The 27,144-nt window shown below is 48.0% G+C and overlaps 12 protein-coding genes across 12 annotated transcripts; 8 read left to right on the forward strand and 4 right to left on the reverse strand.

Moving 5' to 3' along the window:
• Positions 1-605: 605 nt before the first annotated feature.
• N7462_001196 (ATP-dependent 6-phosphofructokinase) lies at positions 606-3,082 on the forward strand (the record flags this gene model as incomplete). Its single annotated transcript, XM_057072922.1, has 3 exons — positions 606-1,349; positions 1,409-1,870; positions 1,931-3,082. 3 exons carry the CDS (start codon positions 606-608, stop codon positions 3,080-3,082), a joined length of 2,358 nt encoding a protein of 785 aa, XP_056936563.1.
• Positions 3,083-3,960: 878 nt separating this feature from the next.
• Positions 3,961-5,680, reverse strand: isn1 (IMP 5'-nucleotidase ISN1; the record flags this gene model as incomplete). Its single annotated transcript, XM_057072923.1, has 6 exons — positions 3,961-4,053; positions 4,132-4,271; positions 4,333-5,127; positions 5,224-5,422; positions 5,517-5,537; positions 5,615-5,680. 6 exons carry the CDS (start codon positions 5,678-5,680, stop codon positions 3,961-3,963), a joined length of 1,314 nt encoding a protein of 437 aa, XP_056936564.1.
• A 1,078-nt stretch (positions 5,681-6,758) lies between these two features.
• Positions 6,759-7,487, forward strand: N7462_001198 (uncharacterized protein; the record flags this gene model as incomplete). Its single annotated transcript, XM_057072924.1, has 1 exon — positions 6,759-7,487. One exon carries the CDS (start codon positions 6,759-6,761, stop codon positions 7,485-7,487), a length of 729 nt encoding a protein of 242 aa, XP_056936565.1.
• Positions 7,488-7,817: 330 nt separating this feature from the next.
• On the reverse strand, positions 7,818-9,794 carry N7462_001199 (putative MFS quinate transporter; the record flags this gene model as incomplete). Its single annotated transcript, XM_057072925.1, has 5 exons — positions 7,818-8,879; positions 8,949-9,037; positions 9,096-9,153; positions 9,239-9,428; positions 9,517-9,794. 5 exons carry the CDS (start codon positions 9,792-9,794, stop codon positions 7,818-7,820), a joined length of 1,677 nt encoding a protein of 558 aa, XP_056936566.1.
• A 2,429-nt stretch (positions 9,795-12,223) lies between these two features.
• Positions 12,224-14,005, reverse strand: N7462_001200 (uncharacterized protein; the record flags this gene model as incomplete). The annotated part of the gene is made up of 3 exons (XM_057072926.1): positions 12,224-13,060; positions 13,128-13,679; positions 13,925-14,005. 3 exons carry the CDS (start codon positions 14,003-14,005, stop codon positions 12,224-12,226), a joined length of 1,470 nt encoding a protein of 489 aa, XP_056936567.1.
• Positions 14,006-14,929: 924 nt separating this feature from the next.
• N7462_001201 (uncharacterized protein) lies at positions 14,930-15,619 on the forward strand (the record flags this gene model as incomplete). Its single annotated transcript, XM_057072927.1, has 2 exons — positions 14,930-15,309; positions 15,484-15,619. Coding segments are annotated over 2 exons (516 nt in total), but the record flags the coding sequence as incomplete, so codon positions are not given.
• Positions 15,620-16,842: 1,223 nt separating this feature from the next.
• Positions 16,843-18,027, forward strand: N7462_001202 (putative endo-1,4-beta-glucanase; the record flags this gene model as incomplete). The annotated part of the gene is made up of 2 exons (XM_057072928.1): positions 16,843-17,026; positions 17,117-18,027. 2 exons carry the CDS (start codon positions 16,843-16,845, stop codon positions 18,025-18,027), a joined length of 1,095 nt encoding a protein of 364 aa, XP_056936569.1.
• A 993-nt stretch (positions 18,028-19,020) lies between these two features.
• On the forward strand, positions 19,021-19,509 carry N7462_001203 (uncharacterized protein; the record flags this gene model as incomplete). The annotated part of the gene is made up of 1 exon (XM_057072929.1): positions 19,021-19,509. The coding sequence occupies one exon, from the start codon at positions 19,021-19,023 to the stop codon at positions 19,507-19,509; it is 489 nt and encodes a 162-aa protein (XP_056936570.1).
• A 55-nt stretch (positions 19,510-19,564) lies between these two features.
• Positions 19,565-20,392, forward strand: N7462_001204 (cobalamin-independent methionine synthase II family protein; the record flags this gene model as incomplete). The annotated part of the gene is made up of 2 exons (XM_057072930.1): positions 19,565-19,953; positions 20,071-20,392. 2 exons carry the CDS (start codon positions 19,565-19,567, stop codon positions 20,390-20,392), a joined length of 711 nt encoding a protein of 236 aa, XP_056936571.1.
• Positions 20,393-21,640: 1,248 nt separating this feature from the next.
• Positions 21,641-22,514, forward strand: N7462_001205 (uncharacterized protein; the record flags this gene model as incomplete). The annotated part of the gene is made up of 3 exons (XM_057072931.1): positions 21,641-21,720; positions 21,775-22,295; positions 22,360-22,514. The coding sequence occupies 3 exons, from the start codon at positions 21,641-21,643 to the stop codon at positions 22,512-22,514; spliced, it is 756 nt and encodes a 251-aa protein (XP_056936572.1).
• Positions 22,515-23,477: 963 nt separating this feature from the next.
• N7462_001206 (Short-chain dehydrogenase/reductase SDR) lies at positions 23,478-24,432 on the forward strand (the record flags this gene model as incomplete). The annotated part of the gene is made up of 3 exons (XM_057072932.1): positions 23,478-23,788; positions 24,030-24,186; positions 24,247-24,432. 3 exons carry the CDS (start codon positions 23,478-23,480, stop codon positions 24,430-24,432), a joined length of 654 nt encoding a protein of 217 aa, XP_056936573.1.
• A 799-nt stretch (positions 24,433-25,231) lies between these two features.
• N7462_001207 (putative MFS transporter) lies at positions 25,232-26,860 on the reverse strand (the record flags this gene model as incomplete). The annotated part of the gene is made up of 4 exons (XM_057072933.1): positions 25,232-25,583; positions 25,648-26,292; positions 26,350-26,611; positions 26,665-26,860. The coding sequence occupies 4 exons, from the start codon at positions 26,858-26,860 to the stop codon at positions 25,232-25,234; spliced, it is 1,455 nt and encodes a 484-aa protein (XP_056936574.1).
• Between the last annotated feature and the right edge of the window lie 284 nt (positions 26,861-27,144).

Below are 27,144 nucleotides of genomic sequence, written 5' to 3' on the forward strand. Positions count from 1 at the left end.
TAATGTTGTTCGAGAAAACCATCTCTTCAAAAACGGGTGATGAAGTCACCTGCCCCCCTCTAAACCCTAACATAAAGCCCTACCTTCCCCTTTCAGCTCACATACAAAACGCCAAAGGCCCGGAGGACAACAGACCGCCCACGTGACGGAGCACATCCACCCGCACTAAACCCAAGCGGGCTGCGAAGCGGTGACATCAGACCACGCTTTGAGGAATGGCGTCGCCGGGACTTTTTTAGGTGCTGTGGTTGTCTGACATAAACTGGAGACTGACTGACTGCCAGCTGGGCCTCCTCGTGACGTTCGTATCTGATGCAATAGACCGGCTGGTTTTATCCTCGTCTGAACCTGACCCTTTCACCCCCAGCGCGACTCCAACAAGATCTCTGGTGTCAGTGACGAAATACCCTAAGTAACCTCCCCACTTCTACTTTGTCTCACCGGAATTGGGTTCAACCCCTCCACTCGGACTTCATTATTATCTTTCCAGCGCTTATCTTTGGTCGTTTTTCCTATTCAGCTCAATCCGTGATCCTTTCCCCTCATCTTTCCTTTTCGATTGGTTTTGCGTTCGACCCGTCCAGGTCGGCATCTTCAATTCCAATATGGAGCCCACCACCAAGAAACCCGTCGAACCACCTAAGAAGCGCCGCATTGGTGTCCTCACCTCTGGAGGTGATGCCCCTGGCATGAACGGCGCCGTTCGCGCCGTGGTCCGCATGGCCATCCACTGTGACTGCGAGGCCTATGCCGTCTTTGAAGGCTACGAGGGGTTGGTCAACGGCGGCACCATGATTCGCCAGCTGTTCTGGGAGGATGTTCGCGGATGGCTGTCGCGTGGTGGTACCTTGATCGGTTCAGCTCGGAGTATGGCCTTTCGAGAGCGAGCCGGCCGTCTGCGAGCCGCGAAGAACATGATTCTGCGAGGCATTGACGCATTGGTCGTCTGCGGTGGTGACGGTAGTTTGACCGGTGCCGACGTCTTCCGTGCTGAATGGCCTTCGTTGCTATCCGACCTCATTGCGGCCGGCGAGTTGACCCAGGAGCAGGTCGAACCCTACAAGGTTCTGAACATTGTTGGTCTGGTCGGCTCCATTGATAACGACATGTCTGGCACCGACGCCACGATCGGCTGTTACTCGTCGCTGACCCGGATTTGCGATGCGGTCGACGATGTCTTCGACACCGCGTTCTCGCACCAACGTGGATTCGTAATTGAGGTGATGGGTCGTCATTGTGGTTGGCTGGCATTGATGTCCGCCATTAGCACGGGCGCAGACTGGTTGTTCATCCCCGAGATGCCCCCGCGGGATGGGTGGGAGAATGACATGTGTGACATCATCACCAAGGTATGTACTGAGAGTGTTTGCAGACAATGTATACGGACTGACAGACTGTCATTTCATAGAACCGCAAAGAGCGAGGAAAGCGACGTACTATCGTGATCGTCGCCGAGGGCGCACAAGATCGCCAACTCAACAAGATTTCGAGTTCGACCATCAAGGACATTCTTACACAGCGGTTGGGTCTGGATACCCGAACCACAGTCTTGGGCCACACACAGCGAGGTGGAGCCGCTTGCGCATATGACCGCTGGCTCTCAACTCTACAGGGTGTCGAGGCTGTTCGCGCTGTTCTGGAGATGTCCCCCCAATCTCCTTCTCCGGTCATTACTATCCGCGAGAACAAGATCATGCGAACTCCCCTGATGGAGGCAGTTCAAGCCACCAAAGATGTCACAGCAAAAATCCATGACAAAGATTTTGCCGCGGCTATGACTTTGCGTGACGCCGAGTTCAAGGAATACTACCATGCGTATCTGAATACAGCAACCCCAGATCACCCCAAAATGATTCTACCCCAAGGCAAGGTACGTAGCGGTTTATAAATTTATAAGCTCTGTTTTGAGCCTTTGTTAACTGTTCTATAGAAAATGCGGATTGCCATCATCCACGTCGGCGCCCCCGCTGGCGGCATGAACCAAGCCACTCGCGCCGCTGTGGCCTACTGTTTGACTCGAGGTCACACTGCTCTTGCAATTCATAACGGTTTCCCTGGTCTTTGTCGACACCATGCAGACAAGCCCCTTAGCTCGGTGCGGGAGGTTCGATGGCTCGAGTCAGACAGCTGGGTCAACGAAGGTGGTTCGGATATTGGCACCAACCGTAGCCTGCCCTCGGAAGACATGGAGGGCACGGCCAAATGCTTTGAACTCTACAAGTTTGACGCTCTATTTGTGGTGGGTGGCTTCGAGGCATTCACGGCTGTCAGCCAACTGCGCAAAGCTCGTGAGAAGTACGATGCTTTTAAGATCCCGCTCGTCGTCCTGCCCGCCACTATTTCCAACAATGTTCCCGGTACCGAGTACTCGCTTGGTAGCGACACCTGCTTGAACACGTTGATCGACTTCTGTGACGCCATTCGACAGTCTGCTTCCTCTTCTCGTCGCCGTGTCTTTGTGATCGAGACACAAGGTGGCAAGTCGGGCTACATTGCAACCACCGCCGGCCTTGCGGTTGGAGCAGTGGCTGTGTATATCCCTGAGGAGGGCATTGACATCAAGATGCTTTCGCGTGATATTGATTTCCTGCGTGATAACTTCATTCGTGACAAGGGTGCTAACCGTGCGGGCAAGATCATTCTTCGCAACGAATGCGCTTCTAACACCTACACAACCCAAGTAGTTGCCGACATGATCAAGGAGGAAGCGAAGGGCCGATTTGAGTCGCGAGCAGCCGTTCCTGGTCATTTCCAGCAAGGTGGAAAGCCATCACCCATGGATCGTGTCCGTGCTCTGCGGATGGCCATCAAGTGCATGCAGCACATCGAATCCTATGCCGGTCAAAACCGTGACGCTATTGCTGAAGATCCTCTCTCTGCGGCTGTTATTGGTGTCAAGGGTTCTCAGGTTCTGTTCTCCCCCATGGGCGGTGAAACTGGCCTTGAAGAGAGTGAGACCGACTGGTCTCGCCGTCGCCCCAAGTCGGAGTTCTGGCTTGAACTTCAGAATGTGGTTAATGTCCTGTCCGGTCGGTCCTCTGCCAGTACCCAGGAAAGCTGGGGAGGATTTGAGAGTATGTAAACGCCAAAACAGCCCCTTCATGACCCAATGGATACCCCCCAAGCCTTCTGGATCCCGTGCAGCGATCACTATTCGTAATTGACACATCTACTATTCTTTCATGCGACGTATTGTGTTTTTGTATGGTTGTTCTGTTTATCTCGCCGTATGTTAACCTTTTCTGCCTTTTCTCATCTGCAGACCCCTCGACTGTCCACTCGGTCCCATCGGTCCCGGGCTCGCCTTGAAGGATTCTCTCATGGTCCTGTTACCTCTTCACTTCCGCTTATACCAGGATCCGCATTGCCTGCCCGTCAGCTCCTAGCGCATATTGGTGTTTCACAATACAATGACGGCCGTGCTATACTGAGACTGCCGTCAACTTCAACGTAACCACAATGGATCCTCTTCATGTTTGTATGATGCTACGCCATACATGCCGCCCCGATCATATATGGATCTGGTCGACATATTCAGCTTGGGATTTTAGGTCTTATGATCCCTTATCATTCTGTTCTTGCCCTTTGCTGTTCTTTCACAGACTTTTGGCTTCAAACGCCATAAACGACTGTCACAGATGAGATGAATGAAAACCCAAGACTTTTTTTATCTTTTTTTTTCTTTTTCTTTCAATCGACTTGTTTGCATTCACATTCACGAATAATGGGGCAGAAGACATTGCCTGTATACCGCATACACTGATAGCTATCAGATTGACTGGATGTAGAATGAACCTAGCCCAGAATGACCTTGTCTCTGATCCCGAGCAAATAAATGCATTATCATGAAGAGTATATGAACCACCGAGATAGAGGACTATATTCCTCTCGTATAATGTGCTGATCCCACTCCGTTACGCTACAAATGGAAGAAAATACGCTCACAATGATTGGCCGTACTTATGCCGGATTGACAGCAGCCTCCAGCTCGTCCAGTAGATCCACAGTTTCCGCCGGATTAGCAATCCAAGCAGTTGTCGAAGCTAGGCGGGCCTATGTATCTAGGAGGTGAGTTTGACATCCAGAACTGACCCACTAGAGAGCAGGAAGGGGAACGGGGGATTGTCTGACCTTGAAATCGTTTGCTCCGGCCGACAAAAATTGATCACCAATATGAAGGGTTTTAGAGGGATCGATACCTCCGAAATATTGTTGGCACACCCGAACACCCCAGGATTTATCACCGATATCCACAAAGACATCATTACCGCCTGCAAACTACTGTTAACATCCTCACTTCAATCTTTGTAAGACATGAAAAGGCTTCCTGACCATTGAAAGCGCAGAATGGAAGGCGCGAGCCAACCGCGGAGGTTTCTACAGTGTTTTGCACCACCAGGACCGTTTCCTCCAGCTGCTCTCGATTGATGCGAACTCCATTCACTGGGTAGACCCCGACGGCGCGATCCTTGCGCAGGACGGCTGCAGGCAGGCTGAGGTTCGAAGCACAGGCTCGCAGCGCCGACTCAGCGAGATCAAGCAGCTCTTTAATATCCTGGTCTTGCCATGCCCGCATCTCATCTAAGAGCCATTCATCGCGAGGCACATAGGTGAGTCGGACGTCTGACGCATGATCGAAGCGGAAGAGGAAGTTGCTCTCTCCGCCCATCACGATGATGCCTTGCTTCTGGGCGAGAGTCAGTATAGTCGAGTCGTGCACGGCATCCAAAAGGCCCCGCAGACGGTCATAATACTTCGAAGCTTCTTCATAGCCTGCGGCGGTGACTATGCCGACCTTGCGCCCCTGCACCAACAGGCGCAGGATGCGGGAGATGACAGGATTGTCAGGCGTCAGGCAGGCGCCGTCATCATAGAGCGTTACATCTCCGTCAAAAGTGACAAGCTCCACTTCACTAGAGCGGACCAAGCCTAATAATTGGGCCGAGTTCAAGATCAGGCGGATGTCGTTGAACGAGGGCGCGACAAATCGCCGTCGGCTGATGAACCGCCGCTCGTCTTGGTAGTTGAAGGCATCCTCCAGATGCAAGCGTGTGAAGAAGGTACCGACCGAGGGGACAAGCAGCTTGAGTTTGGACTTGCCCGGGGCATTGCGGTCGTGATGTCGGACTACGGCGGTGCGGGACCGGGGGGAATCAGCCTTAGCCGCCCAACAGAGAAGCCTAGCAGATATGATGCTGCCTTAGGAGGATTGGCTTAACTCACTGTGATCAAGAATTAGATTTTCAACATCGCGCATAATCTCTGCATAGCGCAGATGGGTGTCGGCAGCGACCGTCTTCAGCCCCTCGCTGTGTTCCTGATAGATGGCGGTCGGTTGCGAATGAAGCACAAAGGGAACGGCCAACAAGCCCTGGGAGGGTTGGATGAGTGACAAGTGTGATTGAGAGACGGCACCGAGCACCTACTTTAATCCATTCAATCTAGATTGACGTGTGAGATACAGAAAAAGAGAGAGAGAGAGAGAGAGAGAGATAGTGAGCCTGAGACGTGCTTACCAGTTGATCCCGGCGATGGGTCTATCCCTGCGGAGTTAGTGAGTTGGTCGATCCTTCGGGGTTGCAAAAGGCACACCTTGAGTGCATCTACAACACACGTCAGTCGGCAGGAACAGAGAGAGGAGAGGAATTGGCTGACATTCTACACGATAGCGAGTCGTCATTGTCACCTAGTGAGTAGTAGTCAAACAGGTCCACCAGTCCGAGAGACGGAGGGAGTGCAAGCGCGGGGCTCCAAAGGGGGCGGGGACAGTCTCCGATACGTCAATGCTCCGATACTCCGATACTCCGATTGGTACGCCGTACACAGGACGTAGTCTCCCACTTACCATAAACAATACCGTTTACAGTCCTTCTATACAACTCTTGTACTCTGTACTTCCGTCCTTCTGTACTTCTGTAGTCTTCCGTTGTTCTGGCCCAAGTCCGAATTCCGAGGTGCACGGCCCCTTTGGCACCCCTCCCTCCGCCATAATTCCTATTGCAGTATAAATGGAACGGGGCTTGAACAGAACCCGACTAGTCGCTAGCTCCCTTCCAAGCGTCCGAGCTGGTGACTCACGGTGCCTCATTCGTGAGTCAAAGGGAACGGAACTCAGGAAACTGGGCTGGATTTATTCTGCACCCACAGATGATGTACTCACCAGGAAGATTGATTGGTAGGGAGTGATTGGCACAAACATGAATCGCTTTCGAATCACACAGACCATGCCTCCATAGATCCCGTATTTTCAAAGTTTAATGGAACGAATTACGATGTGGCGGTCTCCCTCAAGGTGAGCGGGCTTTGAATCAAGTAGGATTGGCTTACAAAATGCCTCGAACAGGAGTCAACTAGGCTTAGATGCTCAGAATAATCTCAAAAACTTTGCTAGAGTCGGTGAGCAGTCACGATGATTCAATACACTAGGCAGCACTGAACCGAGCTCCGATGCAACTGGAAGCATATCAAATGGTGAATGGCGACACCGTAAGCCCCGAGGTTATATTATTCCCACGGATGCCTGGATCCCTAGGGATTAAATTCCCCAAGGCAAAAACATTTGATTGCTTCTGATTAGACCGAGATTGCGGCAAACGTGAAAAAAGGGTGTTCTGATAGTGCCTTCGTTTGATCCTTGGCTCCTAAAAAGCAAACAAGACCGACCGGCAAGAGGCCGACGTTACTATCTTCATCTGTATAAAAGGATGTTCGTGGCAACCACCCATCATTCATTCCATACCGTCCACACCGCCAATACAATGTCAACTTCAGATCAAAAAGACAACCAGGATGGACTACCGCCCTATTTCCCCTCAGAAAGTTCTCGATACTTCACTGAAGAAAAGTCCGAGCAACTTCTTCTCCTACCCGAGTCCAACGAGCCCGGTCTGGCTGTGGATAATACCCTAACACGAGGCCTGCAAGTACCATCGCGAACTGCCACTTGCACTTCGGGATTTGACTACCCTGCTGAATTGATACAATATGGTATCTCTCAGGAGCACTGGCAGCAATTCACTCAAGTCATCTGCGATGAGGCCAAGCTTTCGCGGCAACAATGGACCACGGTGATTGGAAAAGGCCTCGGGACACTTGCCGTCGGTGGGCTGATGATCGGGCTGCTTGGCGCCATTCCTGCTATTTTCGTCGCTCGCAATGCTCGTAAGCGCCAGGAACAGCGGAACTTGATCACATCTATGGCCGGCGTGCAGGGTGAGCGGTTGTCTCGGCATATCTGGCACTGGAACGAGACTGTCTTCCAGCCTCGTGGGATCCAGATCCGGGTCGATCTACCCGATGAATACATCGGTGATCTAAACTCCATGGACCTTCATGGGAATAAAGCCTCGCCCCGACTGGAAGCGAAGGCCCGTGATAAAGCCGCTCTTAAAGCTCGAGTAGTGATTATCCCTCTGGATTTACGGCCTGCGACATCCGATCAGTCACCAAATACGGGTCGAAAGGGATCCCTGGATAGACGCGTGTGACGAATTATGAAATACGAACTAGGAGCTGCGATCTGTGGACTATAAGCTGCAAAGTGGGAAGGTTTATGTTGATGTGCTCTAAAAATTGAACAAACGCGATTCGCTTATGTCTTGACTTGATTTAATTTTGCCCTTTGAATGCAATTTACACCGGGATCCATTCTCTGGCAAGATGGTTATTTGTTTGGCGTACAAAACACGATATTGGAAGATAGTATAAGGGGCAGAGATTCCAAGCAATAAATAGAAACTTGATTGAATAATACTTTGATCGTCGCATATCTCATGAGAACATTTTATAGTTAAGTCCAAAATTTGGGGCATCTTTCTTTACACTTGCCGCTCGACATGCTGAGCCATGCCTTGTTGGGAAGCCATCATTTCCATTTTCTCATCCACCACCTGATCACGTTCTTCTGCATCCTTGTTACCATATCGGCCAATACGATACCAAGGCAGCTCAAAAAGTCGATCCATGCTCTCGAGAGTCCGACCAGCAGTCTCTGGCACACTGAACCACACCCACACGCCACCAATAATGGTCACAGCCGCGAAGAACCAGAAGGTACCCTGGGGACTAATACCACCACTAGAAGTTTCAAGCAGCATGTTGGGCACTGCACGAGAATTGCCATACTGGTTGGCAAAATGCAGGGTCATGGCGAGGGATGTTGCCAGAGCACGGATCCTCAAGGGGAACAGTTCAGCCGTCAACAGGTATTGCATTGAGTTCCAACCAAGAGCCCACCCGAATCCGGAGATATAAATCATCGCAATTGCACCCTCACTGGCTCCCTTCTTACTCTCTGGAAGCACGTATCCATCATCCCCCATTTTAGGAAATGCAGATAGGAAGCTTGCCACGTAGATCATTGCGATGGCCTGCAAGGAGATCCCCAAAAGTAGGGCACGCTTGCGTCCGATAACATCAACTAGAAAAAGGGCACATAGAACGGCAGCGACAAGCTTGACAATTCCGAAGATGGCGGTCACCAAAAGGTTCTCGTTGTTGCCAGTAATGCCCAGCAATTTGAACAGATCCGTCGCGTAAACAGTGATAGATCCCGCACCCGACCACTGAGACAGAATCTGGGCCATCAAAGCAAGATAGATCCGGTAGAGGTTCGAGGGAACCAAGAAAGTTTCTTTAATGATTCCCAAGGGTCCAGAGCCCATCGTGGCCTCCATCTCTAACTGATGCGCATTTCGGATGGCGGTGATCTCGCGGACTACATATTCATGTTCGGGAGCTAGGTTTCGGACACGGGCTAAATTTGCGAGTGCCTTGTCCAGCTGGCCCTTCTTGACCAAATATCGAGGAGACTCATATTGTAAAAAGGAGAGGAGAAAGATCAACCCAGCAAAGATGACATGGAGGCTCGTGGGGACCTCCTATATTGGATGTTAGTTGGGTCACAAACTGAATGATCCAACGCTGAAAATGTCAAGGAATCCTCTTACCCAACGATTGTGCGTGTTATCACCCAAATTGACTTCGCATCCATAATTGGCAAAGTAAGCTAGTACAATTCCTGCGAGCCAGACATGGGCTGCCGTTAATGGATGCTCGGAATTCGTATAGAAAACATGAAGGGCTGAGCGACGTACCCAGATAAACAAAGCCCGTGAAGACACAGGTACAAAGACCTCGAATGGAGGCAGGAGCCTGGGAGAAGCCGAGTTTGTTAGTCTTCAAATACGGGGAACAGCCACACAATAGAATTAATATAGAATTGAACGGCTGGGCTTACAATCTCCGCTAGGTAAACCGGGGCTACCACGACGGTTTGTCCAACACCGAGGCCTGCGATGAAGCGACCAGCGTAGACTGCGCCAAGGTGGCCATTGTTTCCCATGAAAATAGCGATACCAAGGATCCAGAGGAGACATAGCTGACGAGTTGCCCAAATACGACCGATGCGATCACAGACTAAAAAGGCACTGTTGTACAACACGTTAGGACGCGATCGCATTGATGTCGATAGACAATCCTGTTTTTATTTTTTATGTTGTCTTTAATGTCACTCACAAGAGGGCACCACCAACAGATCCAATTTGGACCATTGCTGAGACATTGGCTTTGATGTTGGTCTGCTCGACTTCACTATAGGATTCGTAGTGGATGTACCGCTGGAAGTCCTTGGAATTGAATGCGCCGGAGATGAGGCCCTCGTCAACACCTCGTGCCGCACCCATCAAACCGAAGGAGATGACAGCAAACCAGAGCTTCCAGTTGAAGACTTCCTTGGGATCACCCAAGTTCTTCAAGCGGAAGACGTTGACCGGCTTTTTGGCACCGCCCGCCATGATGAGCGATAAGAAGATGGATCGAAAGCTCGAGTGAGGAGATGCAGGGGACAAGAGAGACAAAGAGGGGATCAAGAGATGATTATTGACCTATTCAGTTAAGCAAAGTAGATTTTCAAATTCTTTCGTACCTCAGGGAGATTTAATAGCTGCGCAACCCCCGACTTTCAGACTAAATTCTACCTTCCATGATGCGGGGAAGTTCCGGGGATGAGGGACCAGACGAAAGCCAGTCACCCCGCGACATTGACGGTGATAATCCGAGCCAAACCAAGCTCTCTATAATCTTTCTGGCCCCACTGCCTCATTATTTCTCGGAGTGCCGTCATTGTCCGGCCTGTTCGGGCTTACATTGCATCTATCCGGTCTCCACCGGCGACCAGATTCATGCGAGAATTGCGCAGTATCTTCGGGCCTTGGTTACGAAGCCTCGTGGGCCGATCGTCGGGGGAACAACGAACGGAGTCGGCCAAGACCTGGGGGGCAGCGCCAAGGGAGCTTGGATCCCGAAGCAGCTGGGTAAAACCCGATTACGATTTGACGGCTACGCCGTCTGTGTCATGCCGGTACTCTTTTGGCCCTTTATGATTGGGGAATGGGTCGTGGGGAGGGTTACAGTCGGCATGACCCCAGTAAAACTCCCACATGGAGACACATGGAGCACATACCACATGACACCACCTGGTGCAGGGAATTGGAGCGTCTGGGATGTATTTCTGGTAACAATCCGGCTTGCCTTGCTCGACAGGCAGGCAAACAGACGTATCTTGGGATGTTAACTCTCATCGGATACTACATGTACCCGGACGCTTCGAGTTGGTACAGCCCATACGCCGAACGTTAATATAGTTTCAAGTAGATAATCCAGGCTAGAACTTAATAGTTCTCTCGGCTCGGGAGACCAGGGAATACATCCATTCATGCATCTCTAGCGACTTCTAGCAAGCGTCTGTTCAGCCGTCGCTGTGGGGGTTAGTTTGTTGCGTTGTTGATTTCTTGGCGGATTCCTTTGCTCCTTTCGTTCTCCATCTTCCTCTCTACTTCTCGTTTCATACTGTGATACTCTATACTAAAGCTCATTGAATCCCCGGGGCTTCTTAATTGTTACGCTCTTTTCTTATTATAGCCAAGAACCAAGAACTAATAAGCAACTGGGAACAAAGTTTTTGGGGCCTGGGGCTCGGGAAAGTTCCGCAAGACATGTGGTGGCGTGCCGCCCCGCCAAGATTGGGGCGGCACCTGTACGGCCCCCGTGTCCTCCATCTGGGGAGGGACAAAGAGGGGTACGGAACTGGGGAAGGTCTGGTAATGGCAGCCCCTCTGCTATTGATTGGTTCCTCATATGGCGAACCTCCGTGGTGGTGCTAGAAATGGTAAATACGCCGCGTTGCTTGGCGTGGGGGACGAAGCCCAGCATAGTTGGCTAGATGATGGGCGATCTCTCGATTACCAATTCTGTGCTAGTGAGGCTGACCTATCGCACTGGACGGTGATTGTGACCATACAGAAGAGCGGATTTCCATCCATTAGTATATATTTGTACCTAACCCACCCGAGCGACGGTTTCTTAAGTTGTGGAGATGGCTTGATTTCGAGGCCTTAACCGCGGTACCGCGTCCCGATGCACATCACGTCGGACACTGTCCTTTCGTGCTTTCAATGGATCTGGGTGATTAAGGGGGCGTTTCTTTCGACCCTATATCCCTCGCATATCATTTCCTTTTTCTGGCTCTCACCAGGCTTGTCGTTCAAACCCTACTTTTTGCCGGTGCCGGCATTTGGAGTCAGGATACAGAGCTTCCGTTGCCGGATATCGGCTGTAGTCGGCTGCCTACCAGAGGACTGTGATGTATCTCGACGGAATTTATCTATCTCCAAGAGACATGACTCCTATTTTCGGAACAGTCTCGTTGCATCCTCCCACCCTCTTACGTATTACCCCCGCATGCATTTTCCAAATTTGAATCCACGAGAAACATGTTTCCTGTTGCTAACTAAAAGCTGTGCAAAATTTATGTTATTCTTCAATGGGCCCTTATATTCTACCTAAAGTCTGCAGGTTGCCCTATTTCAATGGTCTTATAAGGTCAAGCTGAATAGAATATTTGAAATTCAATATACATACTAGACCAGCATATACACAAGCCCGAGACATTTCGATTTAATAAATAGATGTAACTTCATACTCAATGTACGATTACCTAAATTTACTCAATATATGGACGCAAGTTATAATTCAAATTATGGCATCCTAGGGCTCGGGCTGCCGTGACTATCAACTTTAGTCTTTCGATCACCTAACACGGCTTGCTGTGGATACGATAAAATAATCATGGGCCCACGCGCCTGCACTCTCCTATTGTCCACACCATAATGAATCTCAAGCAAAAAGTTTGTGTTGTCTTTGAGATACAGTCAAAAGAGATCAATCAAGGTTCCACTAGACGTGGCGTATCGAAGCAGCCATATCCCTTGACCACACTCATTTCATTTGTATAAGCATGCTTTGATTTGAAGGTCCAACCACCGACCGAGTTATGGAGCATGTCGCAGCGAATTTCAGAAGATTGATTGACCTGCCATAAACAACATCCCAAGATCCCCAGCTCGGAGACAACTTCTCCATCATCTACCCCAGCGGGTCCCATCAATAGACCAGGCAAAGTTGGCGGCACAATTTTCTGCATCAAGATATAAGAGGGCCACTGATACTTCGGAATCGATGCAAGAAACCCGGGGATTTTATCGCCGTAGATATTGTGACCGCCGCCCTCGAGAGAGGGCTTCAAGATGTAATTCGAACACTGTTCAGGATCACAGGCTACTTCCCGAGCATACATGCCCGACTCTGACTCATCTAGCGGATAAATAGGAACAAGGGTTTGGCGGATCGCGGCAACTTCTTGAGGACCGAGGAAACGCTCAAGGGCCCCCGGAATGGTCAGCGCCTGCTGCACTTTTTTAAACGTAGCCAGATGGGCAAGAAGAGAAGGACATTTGATGGCAGTTGATTTTTCGAGCTGGAGGCGCGCCTCCCTGCCCACTTCATTGTACTCATCCGCTTCATATCCCGCGCGCATGTATATCACCGATATCTCTAATGGCGCTTTTGATGCTATCCATGGTGGATGAAAGAGCAACTGTCGATCTTCATTGAGCCAGGTATATTGGAGCACGTCTTGCCCGAATTCAAGTCGGTAGGCAGGTACTGGGTCGCGCTGGTTCCATAGTGCGTATTCAATCGGTCGCTCATCTGCAATATTGAACTATATATTCAATTAGAATCCTCTGCATTTAGATCTGATTTGATCTGGGAAAAATTGATATACGCACATTTCTCGGTTGCACAATGAAAAGAATTGCTGTCCGTTGCACCCCTTGGCTTTTTGGGGGTCCATATTTAGTGTGCGCTAAGGCGAGACAGGAGGCAAGCGACTCGATGTTTGTATTAAGCGGTAAAGATACAAGATCCACAGATATATCACCTTTATTATATATCCCAGTGTGTTCCAAGTAGCGATGCATATCTGCCACCTTGTTTGCATGCGCGGCACCAGCACTGGAGAATGTATTCAACTCTACCTGTGCCAAACTCGTTTCATAGAGGTTATTAGGGGAACCTGACAAGTCCTCGCCAATGTTACAATGGAGCATGTAATCCGAGCGAAAGATGCCCACCGAAATGCTCTGAGCATATCCTGCAAGCTTGACTGCGCGATGAATTCCCCAGAGTGCTGAGGCAAGGGGCTCATGAGGGACCAGGTCTCGGATCGCATTAAATATCCATCCCTCATCTGCGGCAACGGCGCAATAGAGCCGATTGAATATTTTCTGTAGGTCTACTGCTTGATGAAATTTTGCCCGGGGAAAAGGTGTTGGGAAACACTGTTTTTGTCAGATGTTGCTGTCGTCGGGTTGAAATGGTATAAACTCTACCGACACTCCTACAGGATGACTCGGGGCGCTATATTCGGTTTCGAGATTGACTTGTTTCAGAAGAGACCCATGAATAACTGATACTTCTTAGCTTTTTTTTCTATCAGGGGGTAAGAGACTTTGCTACTGGCACTGACTCTGTATCCGATTAGAGACTGGGGTTTGCGCTCGCCCTTTGCACTCCGGAGACTTACCTGCCAGTCCTTGATCTGGGTGACTAAAGAGAAAAGGTGCTCGTCATTCAAGTCGGGAGAATATTCCCCTTCGACCACCATCCTGACTGCTTCACAGACAACTACGCGGCTCTCTGATGGCGTGGGAGATTTTGCGACGAGACTTCGGTGCCTTGATGATCTGGGGGCCGTTTTCGGGCAAAACGGCGGGGTTGGCCGGGATCGCCACGGCGCGACCAAATTACAACAGGCATAAGGTGACGTCTTCTTCGTCCGAGACAGCCGCTTAACAGGTCCATTTCAACGCTTGTTACCCCCGTATTGCCACCACATTTTGGCGATTTATCTCTTCTAGGAACGTCCCCGAAATCCTTTTCTCGTGATATGATCACGATGGTGGCTATGAATCTTCATGAGCTCGCTCATATGATTTTGTCTTCACAACGAGCATGAACAGAACGATGACGAAGTGCGAAGTTCTGTATCAACGCCCGTTACCTCAAAAAGAGACAAAAGCGAGGCAGATTTCCCGGAGTTGAAAGTTCTGACGGGTCTTGAATCGTTCTACACGGTCGCAGAATTTCTGAAACTCCAACGGAGATGAAGAGAGGAGGTCACTACTGGAGAGATGTCTTAATTATCCTTCCTATAGTCGGCGCTTCGGTCGCGACAATTGTATTCGCCCTTCGCCTTTACGCTCGTCATCTAGTAGCCCATCGCTTGCGCAGCGAGGACATATTGATGGGAATGGGCCTCCTGTGCACTTATGGTTTCTCAATTTGCGTTATATATTGTAAGTGTGGGCTCATACTAGATAAAACCTGGTGGCTGATGATTTCACTCCAAGCGGCTACACAAGGTATTGGAATTGGAGAATCGTGAGTTTATCAATCAACTTGAATGATCCCACAAGAAACTAATTTGAGAGCGAGAATTTGGGTTCTACCTCGTGAACAGCGCTTACGGATTGCACTGGTAGCACTTCCTCAAATTGCTTTGCGATGCGATCACTAATTTGCAACATAGGCTCAGTGGATCTCGCAGAAGTTTTGGCCACCTGCTCAAATTTTCATCAAAGTATCCATCGTCATCTTCCTGCGCAGGATTCTTGGCTGTATCAATCGCTTTAAACAAGTCACAATGGCAGTTATAATCCTCGTGGTTGCCTGGGGCCTGACAGCCGTTGTGGGTAATACCTTTCAGTGTTGGCCCGTCCAATATTTCTGGATCAAACATATCGAGGGTCATTGCATGCGCGGTCAAAATACCTTTTTTATTATCATTGGTGCCCTTTCTTTGGCGCAGGATGTCTTCATTCTCTGTCTGCCGCTGCCTATAGTGTGGAAACTGCAGACTCCTCTTCGGCAGAAGATCGAAATATCGCTACTATTTTCTATCGGTTGCCTGTGAGCTTTCTACGGTTTAATATTTAATCACTTAACTAATAAGCTGTCTCTAGAGTTTGCATCTTCAGTTTATTACGTTTGGTAGAACTCAAAAACTATCAGACAAGTAATTTGACTTGTATGTGATCGGATCAGAGTCTTGATCGAAAACAGAATACTAAGTCTAATTTCTAGACAGCAGCTCCCTCACTCAAGTATGGACGATAATGGAGCTCGATATGGCCATCATATGTGGGTCACTATTGTTGATGAAGCCTTTAATCCAGCAATGTATGGGGACTATGCGCAAAGGAATCACAAACTTGAGTAGTGCATCATATCTGCACGGATCTGTGGGCATAGCCATGTCCAATCGTTCTCCCGAAGAGTCAGGGCTGGATCAAGTGGGATTTCAGAGAGTGGATAATAGTTTGATTGTCAACTCTGAGGGAAGGCCACAAGATGAGTTGAGGCAGATCAATTGTGCCGATGGGAGGAAAGCCAATTTGGAAACGGAATTTTGTTGAATTACAGATGATACTTAATTTTACTACTAACAAGGATTTGAAAGTAACTGGTGTGCATTGAAGTCCAATCAGGTCGAAATAATCAAACTTCTTTTTGTTCTTTTGTGCAAAAAATCTCCTTGGCATCAGCGCTTTTTTCTGAAGACGGAGGGATGTCCTTATACTCCGCGTTCGATTTTGACAGCGCGGGGTTCAAGATCTCTTATAAAATGCACATGAGGTTTGTGGCGTCCGCCACATGCCCTGACGAAGATGACGTTTGAAGTCATTTGACATTTTGCAAGAAGCCCAGATATTTTGATAGTAAATTTCAATGCACATGACAGCTGGGAAATTTTATGAAATTTTGAACTAAAAGATCAACTGCACCGGAGAAACTACATACTATCAGATTCTGCGAGCCAGAAACCAACAAAGACAATAGATATCAGTGTGGAAACTTGTAGCTTTTATTATTATATTGAATTTCATCATTGATTTTCTCCTAGTATAACGAAACAAATGCTACTTCTTGAAACCACTATTTTGGAATTATCCGGAGCTAGTACGCTGTTAACATTGTATTGCCAAGGGCGCTTAAGCTAGGCTCTATTTTTCCCCGCGTCAGAAGCTAGGAAGGGGGCCGTGTCTCATCATATGTTTCGGAATGCAACTAGGCAACTTATCCCATTCGATGTTTCATTTTTCACTGTGCGCCCTGTCCGATCTTGACACGGACGCTAATAAATGGCTGTCGGTGGCGCTCTCATTAAATAGGAGGATTATTACAGGGCGCCAGCTGAAGATATTATGAAGTAACATGTGGATGTAAAATTATTCGGCATGTCCCGGCTACCGGATTTTCGAGTCCATCAAGCGACGGACGTTTGATACCGAAAGTATTGATTTATCAGATATATTACAAAGAAGAGATAAATAGAGTAGTTCGCCCACAACAATCATCACAACCAGACGGCTTTCTTTCAGCGAAGAAGAGCGACGAGCTTATCATTTTTATTATAGCCGACTCAAAAGTCTTCTTGAAATGATGCAGGGATTTGTGCTACTCTATCTGGCGACCTGCGTCGTCGGTCACGGCCATATTTCCAACATTGTAATCAATGGTGTCTCCTATGAAGGATGGGATATCAATGTATTCCCTTACGAGTCTGATCCTCCCACAGTTGTGGCATGGGGAACTCCGAACACCGGTAACGGGTTCATCACTCCAGGTACGCTAAAAAAAAGATAGAAAGAAAGATGGGCCTTTCATGCATATCTATAGAGAAAGCACTAATGATGGATGCCTATAATAATTCTAGAGAACTATGGAACCTCTGATATCATATGCCATCTCAATGCAACCAATGCCAAGGGACATGCAGCAGTCGCCGCTGGCGATAAAATTAATCTTCAATGGACGACCTGGCCTGATTCCCATCATGGGCCTGTTATCACATATCTTGCCGATTGTGGAGATTCATGTGAAACCGTTGACAAAACGACATTGGAGTTCTTCAAAATCAGTGGTGTTGGTCTTGTGGATGATACCACTGTTCCGGGTACTTGGGGTGACGACCAGTTAATTGCCAACAGTAACAGCTGGCTGGTTGAAATCCCCCCCACAATTGCACCTGGGTACTATGTACTGCGAAATGAGATTATTGCACTTCATTCGGCCGAGGCAGAAAATGGGGCACAGAATTACCCACAGTGTTTCAATCTGCAAGTGACTGGCTCGGGGACAGATCAACCATCGGGAGTTTTGGGAACAGAACTCTACAGCCCAACTGACGCCGGAATTTATGTCAACATTTATTCATCACTTTCAACGTATGTGGTCCCGGGGCCAACCCTTTATAGCGGCGCTGTTTCTGTTACACAAACGACATCAAGCATAACCGCATCTGGTACTCCGACAACTGGATCAAGTGGAAGTTCTGGTTCTGGATCTGTAACTTCGTCCGCCAGCTCGTCGAGTACTACGTCCTCGTCGACACAAACAACTAGTCAACCGACGACACTCACGACACAGACAAGCACTACTTTGAAAACTAGTACTACAAGTACAACGACCTCCAGCACCACCACAGTGGCTAGCAATAGCTCTACCCAATCGGTATATGGGCAGTGTGGGGGAAGCAATTGGACTGGGGCGACGGCTTGCAACACTGCGGCCACTTGTACTTCTATGAACCCATACTACTCACAATGTGTCCCAACTGCTGCTTAGGACTTAAGTATGTGACTGGTAGGACCTGGAATTTGTTTATATATTAACAGAGTTAGGAAAGAAATCAATGTGTTTTCACTGCAAAGCTTGCTGTGTCGTTCCTTACAAGGGGCATCATTTGTATGAGAATGGAAAGATTGACTTATTTTTGCCAATAAGAAAGCAAAGTACGGAAAATTCTAGATATCGTCTTTCTTAATGAGGAAGAGCCCGAGAATTTACCGGTAGAGCAGTGAACCCGCGGATATATCATAGTACTTGGCTCCTATTAGACTAGCCCTGCTTTCCGTATTTCCTTGACGCGACATCCGGAATTTCACAAAATCGATCATTCTGGCTCTACCCCCGCCCGCATCTGGTAAAAACGGATCCTGCTAACAAGGTCGTTCTTCCCCCAGAATACATTCTTCATATTGGTTGCCCCTCCGTCCCTCACTATCTCCATCTCCGTTCTGTTGCCGCGCCCAGGAGGGGTACTATATTCTCTCAGCTTCGGTCGCCGTTTGTAGTGCCAGATGCGGTCATTTTCGGTGTTGGTTTCGCAGGTCCTTCTATCCTTATTTTTGTTCTCTGAAGTCTCGCCCCTAGAGATTGGGCCACATCCGTTTCGTCTTGATCCCCACATTGCCTCCCCACGTCTAGCAGTAAATCCATCCCACGTCTCGTTTGATCCAACCCCGCATGTCCCGCTTGGTCACCTTATTACCCGTGAGGAACTTGTCCTTTACGTTGCCAATAATTATTGAAAATTGATAAGATCGAGTCCAAGAATAGATACAGGGAGATATGAAAAGGCAAGATAGTTCCATATACGTATGAAAGGGTCGGGTTGATCGCTTTTAAGAAGTTTGACACGGTCAAGGCGCAATGCGAACTCGGCCATCGAGATTTTACTTTTTCCGACGTCCCCACATGCCACATGAGCATGAAAAGTATAAGACGATCAGAATCCACGGGATCTCTGATGGAAATTTCAAAAACTTCAACAACAGCATGGCACCTCCATTTCGGGCTGAACAAATCGGATCTCTCATGCGGCCCCCAGCGCTTCTAGCAGCCCGTTCTGCCGCTGGGGTGGCATCTTCGTATTCGCAATTGACTGATGAGTTGCATAAAGCAACTGAGGAAGCTATTGGAGAAGTTGTTCTGAAACAACTTGATCTAAGCATCCGTCCGATCACCTCAGGGGAATATGAACGCGACAAATTCTATTCGGGATTTTTTGAAACCCTGCAAGGTATGGAAGTTGTCAAAGACATTCCAATAACGGAAGGGTATCGGACCAATTTCCCTACCTTGAGGACATTGAAGACACTTGGGATCACCACTCGAGATTCGGTTGTGGCTGTTGATCGAATCAGCCACACCCGCTCTGCCTATTTGTCAGAATGGATAGCTTTGCGTAGTCGGCTTCCACAGGAGAAATGGAAAGAGTGTAAAGTGACGATGCCACCAATAACTCATAGCCATATGCAGGTATAGTATACTGTTCTCAAATATGATATACCTCCAGACATAACGCTAAAATTATATCAAGATGGCCGTGGGAAGTGCTTATCATTCTTCCATTTACTCTTCCGATCAAGAATATTTCAAAGATCTTGCAATCGCGTACATCGCTGAGTTTCGTATTCTTTATGATGCAGGATTGCGCTCCATCCAGATTGATGATCCATGCCTATTATTTTTTGTTACCGATGAATTCCGATCCGGTTGCGAGATGGACGGTGTTGATCCTGACGAATTGATTGACCAATATATCTCGGCACATAATCAATGCCTTGTAGGGAAGCCGGCAGACCTACATGTTGGGCTGCATCTTTGCCGTGGTAATATGGCTGGCTCAACTCATATTATGACAGGATCCTACGAGCGAATCGCTAAAAAGATGTTTAGTGAATTAAATTATGATACATACTATCTTGAGTAGGTTGCTTCTTACTTCGTGCTTTCCCTGACTTTCTCCTTAATGAATACGTATATACCAAGATTTGCTTCATCTCGGCATCATACAAATTGTTGATCTCATGCTCTTCCATACAGGTACGATACCGCCAGAGCAGGTGATTTTGAGCCACTCCGTCATTTACCGATTGGTAAAAATATTATCCTTGGAGTCGTCTCCACAAAATCACCGGAAATGGAAGATATAGATGAGCTTGTGAATCGAGTATATTCTGCCGCCGAGGTAATTGCTCGCGGGCAGGGGCGAACTGTAAGCGAGGTCGTTGAGTCGTCCCTTGGAGTCAGTCCTCAATGTGGTTTTGCAAGCATGAGTTTAGGTGGGGGTCGTGGCATGACGATGGATGTTATGTGGGAGAAGCTCTTACTAGTCAAGAATCTTGCCGCGCGAATCTGGGACTGAAATAAGAGGCTTTCGGGTGTGAAATTTACATTCAAACGAGATTTGAAAGTACAGTATGAGAGATGAAAATGCCGACTTAGATCTGCGAGAAAAACAAAAGAAAAAAGAAATTATTCGCTAACACTATTTAGTAATCACCTAAAGCTCGTTCGGGTGTAGACGGCTCAGCGCTCCCTTTATTATGTTCTTACGCATATAATCCTTATGAAGGAGATCATCTCAGATTTTAGTGTAAAAGAAAATTTGGCCGACCAGGGATCGTGAATACTAGACATCACGTTTAATTTGATGCTACAAATTGGCGGTGCAGAAACAGGGGTAGCACAACTGATTGACTAAGTAAATCAACATCGAGTAGTTAAGTAGTACTACATGAATCATACTGTGTCTTGCTTTTTGCTTCTTTGTCTGTCTTTCCAAAATCTCCCCCCATTTCGTAGGCTCAATCAAACAAGTTTTGCCCATAGCACTGCTGTATTCGGTCCCCACTGACCAGGCAGCATCATTTAATATTCCATCGAATCAGGAGCAGCGGGAGTCATTTAGAGAAGACTCAGGAGAACGAACATATTACAACCAGGGTTGAATCTGGATTACTCCCCGCAGTAGAACAATAATCATATGTTTTGGATCTGTGATATAGCAGGACTATGGAACCATAAAATTCCATAAAAACAAAAACATGGGACGAGAGCATCCTCGAATCTTCCAGGCTGCTAATGCCGCTTAGCTCCCGACAACAAAGACCAACAGCATACATAACAAGTCAATAAAATCAATAACCAACGCCATTGCAGAGTAAGCGTGGCTGCGCAGTATGATTGTTCTGATTTGGGGGGGCTTGGTCATCAGTCCGATCCTTTTGGCACTCAAAAGGGCTTCTTTTCCTTTCTCTTCAATCATATATGTACACGGTCACTGTAATACTCTCTTCACATGCTCCTATTCTACCCTTATATATCCCTACTTCCCTCTCACCTTTTCACATTCTTGCTCGACAGTCAGCGATCCGAGCGGCGAAGACCCACCGGTTCCAGGGATCATTTTTAGCGCGAACGCCAGCGCCCGAGTTCTCAAATCACTTCACATTGTCGCGTGACCAGTGTTCAACCTCCAATCTCAAGGAGTTAAGGCGACATTGTGCCTTGCAAGAGACGGGGTCAGTATTTGCATTCGACATTCGACGTATTCCAACCCACATAGGCATTGTCGGCCCGTTGATTCTCGCAGCGGAGGACCAAACGCGTTATGCCTGCCGCCCGAGACGCGATCGCGCATATTTCGAAGCTGTTGGTGCTCTCCTACGTGGTCGACTGGGTGATAATCATGTATGGCACATCTGCGTGGAATTGTTAGCTGTGAAATACTGATCGTATGCACAGTGGAATCGCCTTGATTGGCTATGGATTCTACAAACAGACCCCAAACCAGCATCCCTTCTCCCTCACCGACCCCACGATCTCCTACCCTTATATCGAGAATGAAACCGTATCAACTGTAACTTTGATACTTGTGGGACTCTTAGCCCCTGCCGTTATTGTGTTGATCGGAGCGCTAGTCCTTGTGCCTGGGACGACCGCTGCCGAGGGCGCAAAGCCCTCAAAATCGCAAACCCTGCGGCGCAAATTCTGGGAATGGAATGCTGGGTGGATGGGGCTCGCTCTCGCACTGGCAAGCGTGTGGACGGCCACCCAAGGACTGAAGGTCCTGATCGGAAAGCCGCGTCCAGATCTTCTGGCGCGATGTAACCCGGACCTGAGCAAGATCGCGACTTACACGGTCGGCGGTCTGGGAGACCGTCTTCAAGGGGCAGCGACCCTGGTCAGCTATGAGCTTTGCCAGGACCAATCCTCCAGCCTTCGCATCGACGGATTTTCAAGTTTCCCGAGCGGCCATTCGTCCTGTAAGAACCTCAGACATAAAGATCTCTCAGATGTCGCGACATCCCAACCTAACTGATATTCTAGTTTCTTTTGCTGGTCTAGGCTATCTAACACTGTGGCTCTGTGCGAAGTTTTCAGTCGGCTTCCCCTACCTGTCTCACTTCAATACAGAAGGATATGATCAGAGCGATGACCGTTCTTCTGTCCGAACGCGTGGTGCCGCCCCCCAGTTCTTCTAATGCTCCTAGCTTTCGTACCCACTGCTACGGCTTTTTTTATCTCAGCTTCTCGGTGGTTTAACTACCGTCACCATGGATTCGATATCATCTTCGGATCTGTCATAGGGGTCATTTTTGCTTGGATTGGGTTTCGAATGTACCATCTTCCCATCCGGCGGGGAGCCGGTTGGGCTTGGGGTCCACGAGGCCGGCAAAGGGCCTTCGTTCGGGGCATTGGTTTCCCCAGCTCTCTTGGAACTGATAGCTGGACTTTCACCCAGAAGACCGGGCCTGTATCCTCGGGTGCTAATTGTGCAAAGCCAGAGCATGACCTCGAAAATATCGCCATGCGAGAACGGCCAGAGCCAGTAAGTCCCGTTGAATAAAAATCAAACGAGTTTCCACCCCCAAAAAGTGATTGTTCCCCCCGAATTCTTGAACTTTTCCTACCGTGCCGTCGCAATAGCTATACAACCCTCTACACACGATACGGTACCGACGTCAACTGCCACCCTATGGATTGATAGAATAATACTATGGCATCATAACGCTCCTAAATTCTGAAGGTCCAGAGTTTGGCGCTCACAAAAATTCTATAAGGTCTCATAAGTACGTCTTATGACTATCTCACCAAGGGCCTCTGTCACGAGCAACGACAAGATTGTTCAGCCAATCTCAGTTCGATGCCTCATGTTTCAGATTCAGGAATGCCTAGTTGATAGCTGGATCCTTCAAACAGCTAATTGAATATACATATATTGCAAGTAATAATCTAAACGCTTGGAGCGAGTTGATAATGCATACATTCTAAGAGAGAGCGCCCGCTGGTTCCTAGCGACCGTGTGTGGACTTTAGCCGGAGATAACGTATCTACGAACAAGGTCATCGCGCTTACATGTACGAGCGGGCAACACCGAACGCTTCCCTACCTACCACCAAAGTTCATGACTATAAAACTAAAACTGCCCGTTCAAAACAACTGACATGGCTTCATTCATGGTGACCGGTTCATCGCGCGGCTTGGGGTTGGCTCTCATCACGCGCCTGGCCTCGCTACCCCGAACAGAAGTTGGAACAATCATTGCGACCGCACGCCAGGATAATTCGCTCCTACTGAAGGAAATAGCAGATAACTCATCTGGACGTGTTAAAATAGTCAAGTTGGACGTCACGAACAAAACAAGCGTTCAAGAAGCGGCTACTTTGGTGGACCAGACGTTGCAAGGAAAAGGTCTAGACTATCTCATTAACAATGCCGGTGCTACAGATTGGACGCTGAGCGGGCTCCAAGGAATGTAAGTAATATCTCAGTGCCCTGAGTGAATCATATTCAAAGGAACGCAGGAAGTAACACAATGGTATCAGGGATAATTTGAACGAAATTTTCAACACAAACGTGGCCTCGGTCCATCTAGTAACGCGGGAATTTTTACCCCTCCTTCACAAAGGGGAGAAGAAAGTTGTTACAAATATGTAGATGATATCTCTCTCAGACGCATGAGCCTGGCCCATGCCCATGCTGATAACAAGACCTAGATCGACCACTCTTGGCTCGTTTGCCCTGGCTCCACAATACCGTCTATCACTTTGTCCTGCCTACAAAATATCCAAAGCTGCCTTGAACATGCTCACTCTCCAATATGCCCAGCAATACGAAGGAGATGGCTTCACTTTTCTGGCTATCAGTCCCGGTGTAGGTTTCCCTGTCAACGAATCAACGCTCCGGCCTCAATGCATCTGCTAATGACGATAGTGGTTGCGTACTGAACTCGGGAGCTCTCGGGCAGATCTTCCAGTAGAAACTGGCGCCGAAAAGACAATGAATCTTATATTAGGCGCGAATTGTGCGCAAAATGGAAAATTCTTGAATATCCACGTGCCTGGTTGGGAGAATGCACCAGGGCCCAACCAGTACAATGGGGAGGAAATTGCTTGGTAGGGGGAATAAGTAATTTTGAATTGAATCCGTTCTCGGCGCTTTTCATTGACCCCCGAGCTTCTAGCATGATTTGTTTTCTTCCTTCAAGGTCCAGTCTCCAAGGCAATAATATTTTTGCCACGAAAGACCAGGACTATGTGGCCTGGCGCGAGCTGTTTCCCCTAGGTCTAGAGGAGAACGATAAAAGGGAATACTGCAGTAAATGTTCCGGCAAAATTGTCTTATATTATATTATATCCAGACCCATTCAATTTACATATTGACGAACAATCTGAGAGGAGCGTCAAGGATAAATAAACTGAGATTTGATTTTAGATATATATCCCGGAATATCGGGGCTTTGGCTGCTACAAACTTTGAAAGAAAAAAATTGTTTGATAACTCCCCTCAAATGCAAACGATTATTGATACAGATTCTGGGTACGCGTAATATCTTCCAAGAGATCTCATTAAGATTTGCTCATAAAGTTTTATCCTGGGGACAAGAAAGTCAATGCTGTCACGCAATGCTGACTGGTTAACATGACAGGTACGTTAAGTCTGGGTTGTTGTTGGTTGTTGATTATTTAATGAATTTAGTCTTTTTGAACAATTGTTGAACTGTCGAAGCCAGTAGTATTCTGCAATTAAGTTGATATTGCAGTCTAGTTAGGTCTTCATCGAAATCCGTCGACTAAGAATCAGAATGAGAGAAAATGAAATAAAGAAACATCCAATGACTTCTCAACTTCTCATTGAAACATACCCTGATATATATATTGAGAGTCATATTCATTATCGTAAAACGCGAAATACGTTATTAATAGAACCATCGGAAGTCATCACTTGCGGGCCCCTCGTTGAGATTCTCTGTAGGGATATCTCTTGCTTTGATATGAAATCCTTGCTTCCGGTCTCTTCGCTTGTTGTCTATCATCATCCAGATGCCAAGGCACAGCGTCAAAATTATTCCAGTACCTCCAAACACGGATGTGGTAATTAGTGCAGGGAAGTACTTGGGCGCATCCTGGCTACGGAAGATATTGGAGCTAACAACTCCCATAAGGTTCGCCATTGGAACAGCGATACTAGTTAACACAACACGTCGTCCCTCGTTAGCAATATTGTTGTTGTACCAGGAATCGAGAAGAACTGAAGGTGCGGAAGTGCCCCTATAGATCCGTGGTTAGGAAGAACCAGTGATATCCAGCGAAATCCTATTCCACGGAAACTTACCAAGTCATCATGAACGAAGCAAAGTAAGCGACACTCAGTTGATTTTGAACATCGATGGCTGCGTATATAACAAATCCAACGAAGGTGAACAAAAAGCCCAGTACGATAAACGGGAAGCGCCATCTGGTCCAGTCACTAGCGAAGGCCAATATCAACAACATTGCTGCACCTGAAACATTAGGCGCGACAGTGTAAAGGTTGGTCTTGACCGTACTGTAGCCAAGACGTTCAATAATTACTGGAAGAAATAATTGAACAGCTTGGAGTGGTACGCCAAGGCAAATTTGGATGGCCAAAATGGCCCAACTAGTCCAATGTTTGAACACACGGAATGCATCTCGAATGTTGAGTTCTTCTTCAACCACCGAGGAGCTGTCAATTTGAAGCCGGAGGTACGCAAGCTCCTTTTCCTCCTCAGTAAGGAAATTTGCCTCTGAAGCCGACCTCGGGAGATACCAAAGAGCAAAGAGCGCAAAGAGAACAGTCCCACAGCCTTCGATTAGAAATAAGTATCTCCAGGATGCTAATGGACCAGTGTGAATACGGAATACGCCGAAAGCTAGTAGCCCGGAAAAGGCAGATGCGATACTTTGTGCGGCATAGAAAATTGCTAGCCGACGAGCAAGTTCACCTCGGCGATAAAAGCTTTGAAGAGGTTAGGGTTGTCTTTGGTGTAATTTTAATGTGAATTGCGTTGCTTACGTTGTCTGATAGTAGATAACCAGAGGAAAGAAGGCACTCTCTGCCATACCCAAAAACCACCGAATGGCAAATAGACCGCTGAAGTTGTATGCAGCCACTACCAAAATTGTACAGAGACCGAATGCGAGCATCATACTTGGAAGCACAATATTGGGTCCATACTTCTTTCCAAGTAGACCAAGGAAAGGTGCCGTCAGAACGTATGGCACGAAGAAAATACTCAATATCATATTATATTGATTCTTTTCCAGGTGAAGTGTGTCTGAGAACCACGCGTTGGTTTAAATTCAAGGATCAATGGTTTAAAATACATACCTTCCAGACCTGCTGTCTTTGCATTGCCTAAATTGGATTTATCAAGACTGTTAAAGAGATACATGACAGCCAGTACAGGAAGCAGGCGGAGGTCAAACTTCCAGACCAGTGCCCGTTCCGCCCGTGCATCGATGTCAACATTGGCGATGGTAGTAGCCCCAAGAGGCTTTGGAGGCGTTTCGAAAGATTCGGACATGATTGAAAACTATCAGGTTTACGAGCCATGCTGATCGTAAGGATCTCTCACAAAACATATACAAAATGCTGCTTATCGGAGGTGGTGCTTGGCTACCGCACGCATCACATAATAATATCAGGACAAAATGAAATGGCGGTTCACGTTCGCAGATAAGCCGCGTCTTGGCGGGCTTGGCCCGATAAGCTTGTGCCAATCAGAAGGGCGTGTAGGATGATTAGCCGTAGATTATCCTTTTTGAAGGTCCGACAACGGTCAACTTCCGCAAGGGTAAGGCTTTGAAT

This window comes from Penicillium macrosclerotiorum (assembly GCF_028827735.1).
Source record: "Penicillium macrosclerotiorum strain IBT 26536 chromosome Unknown utg000002l_segment0_segment0, whole genome shotgun sequence".
In the NCBI taxonomy this organism is placed as follows: Eukaryota; Fungi; Ascomycota; class Eurotiomycetes; order Eurotiales; family Aspergillaceae; genus Penicillium; species Penicillium macrosclerotiorum.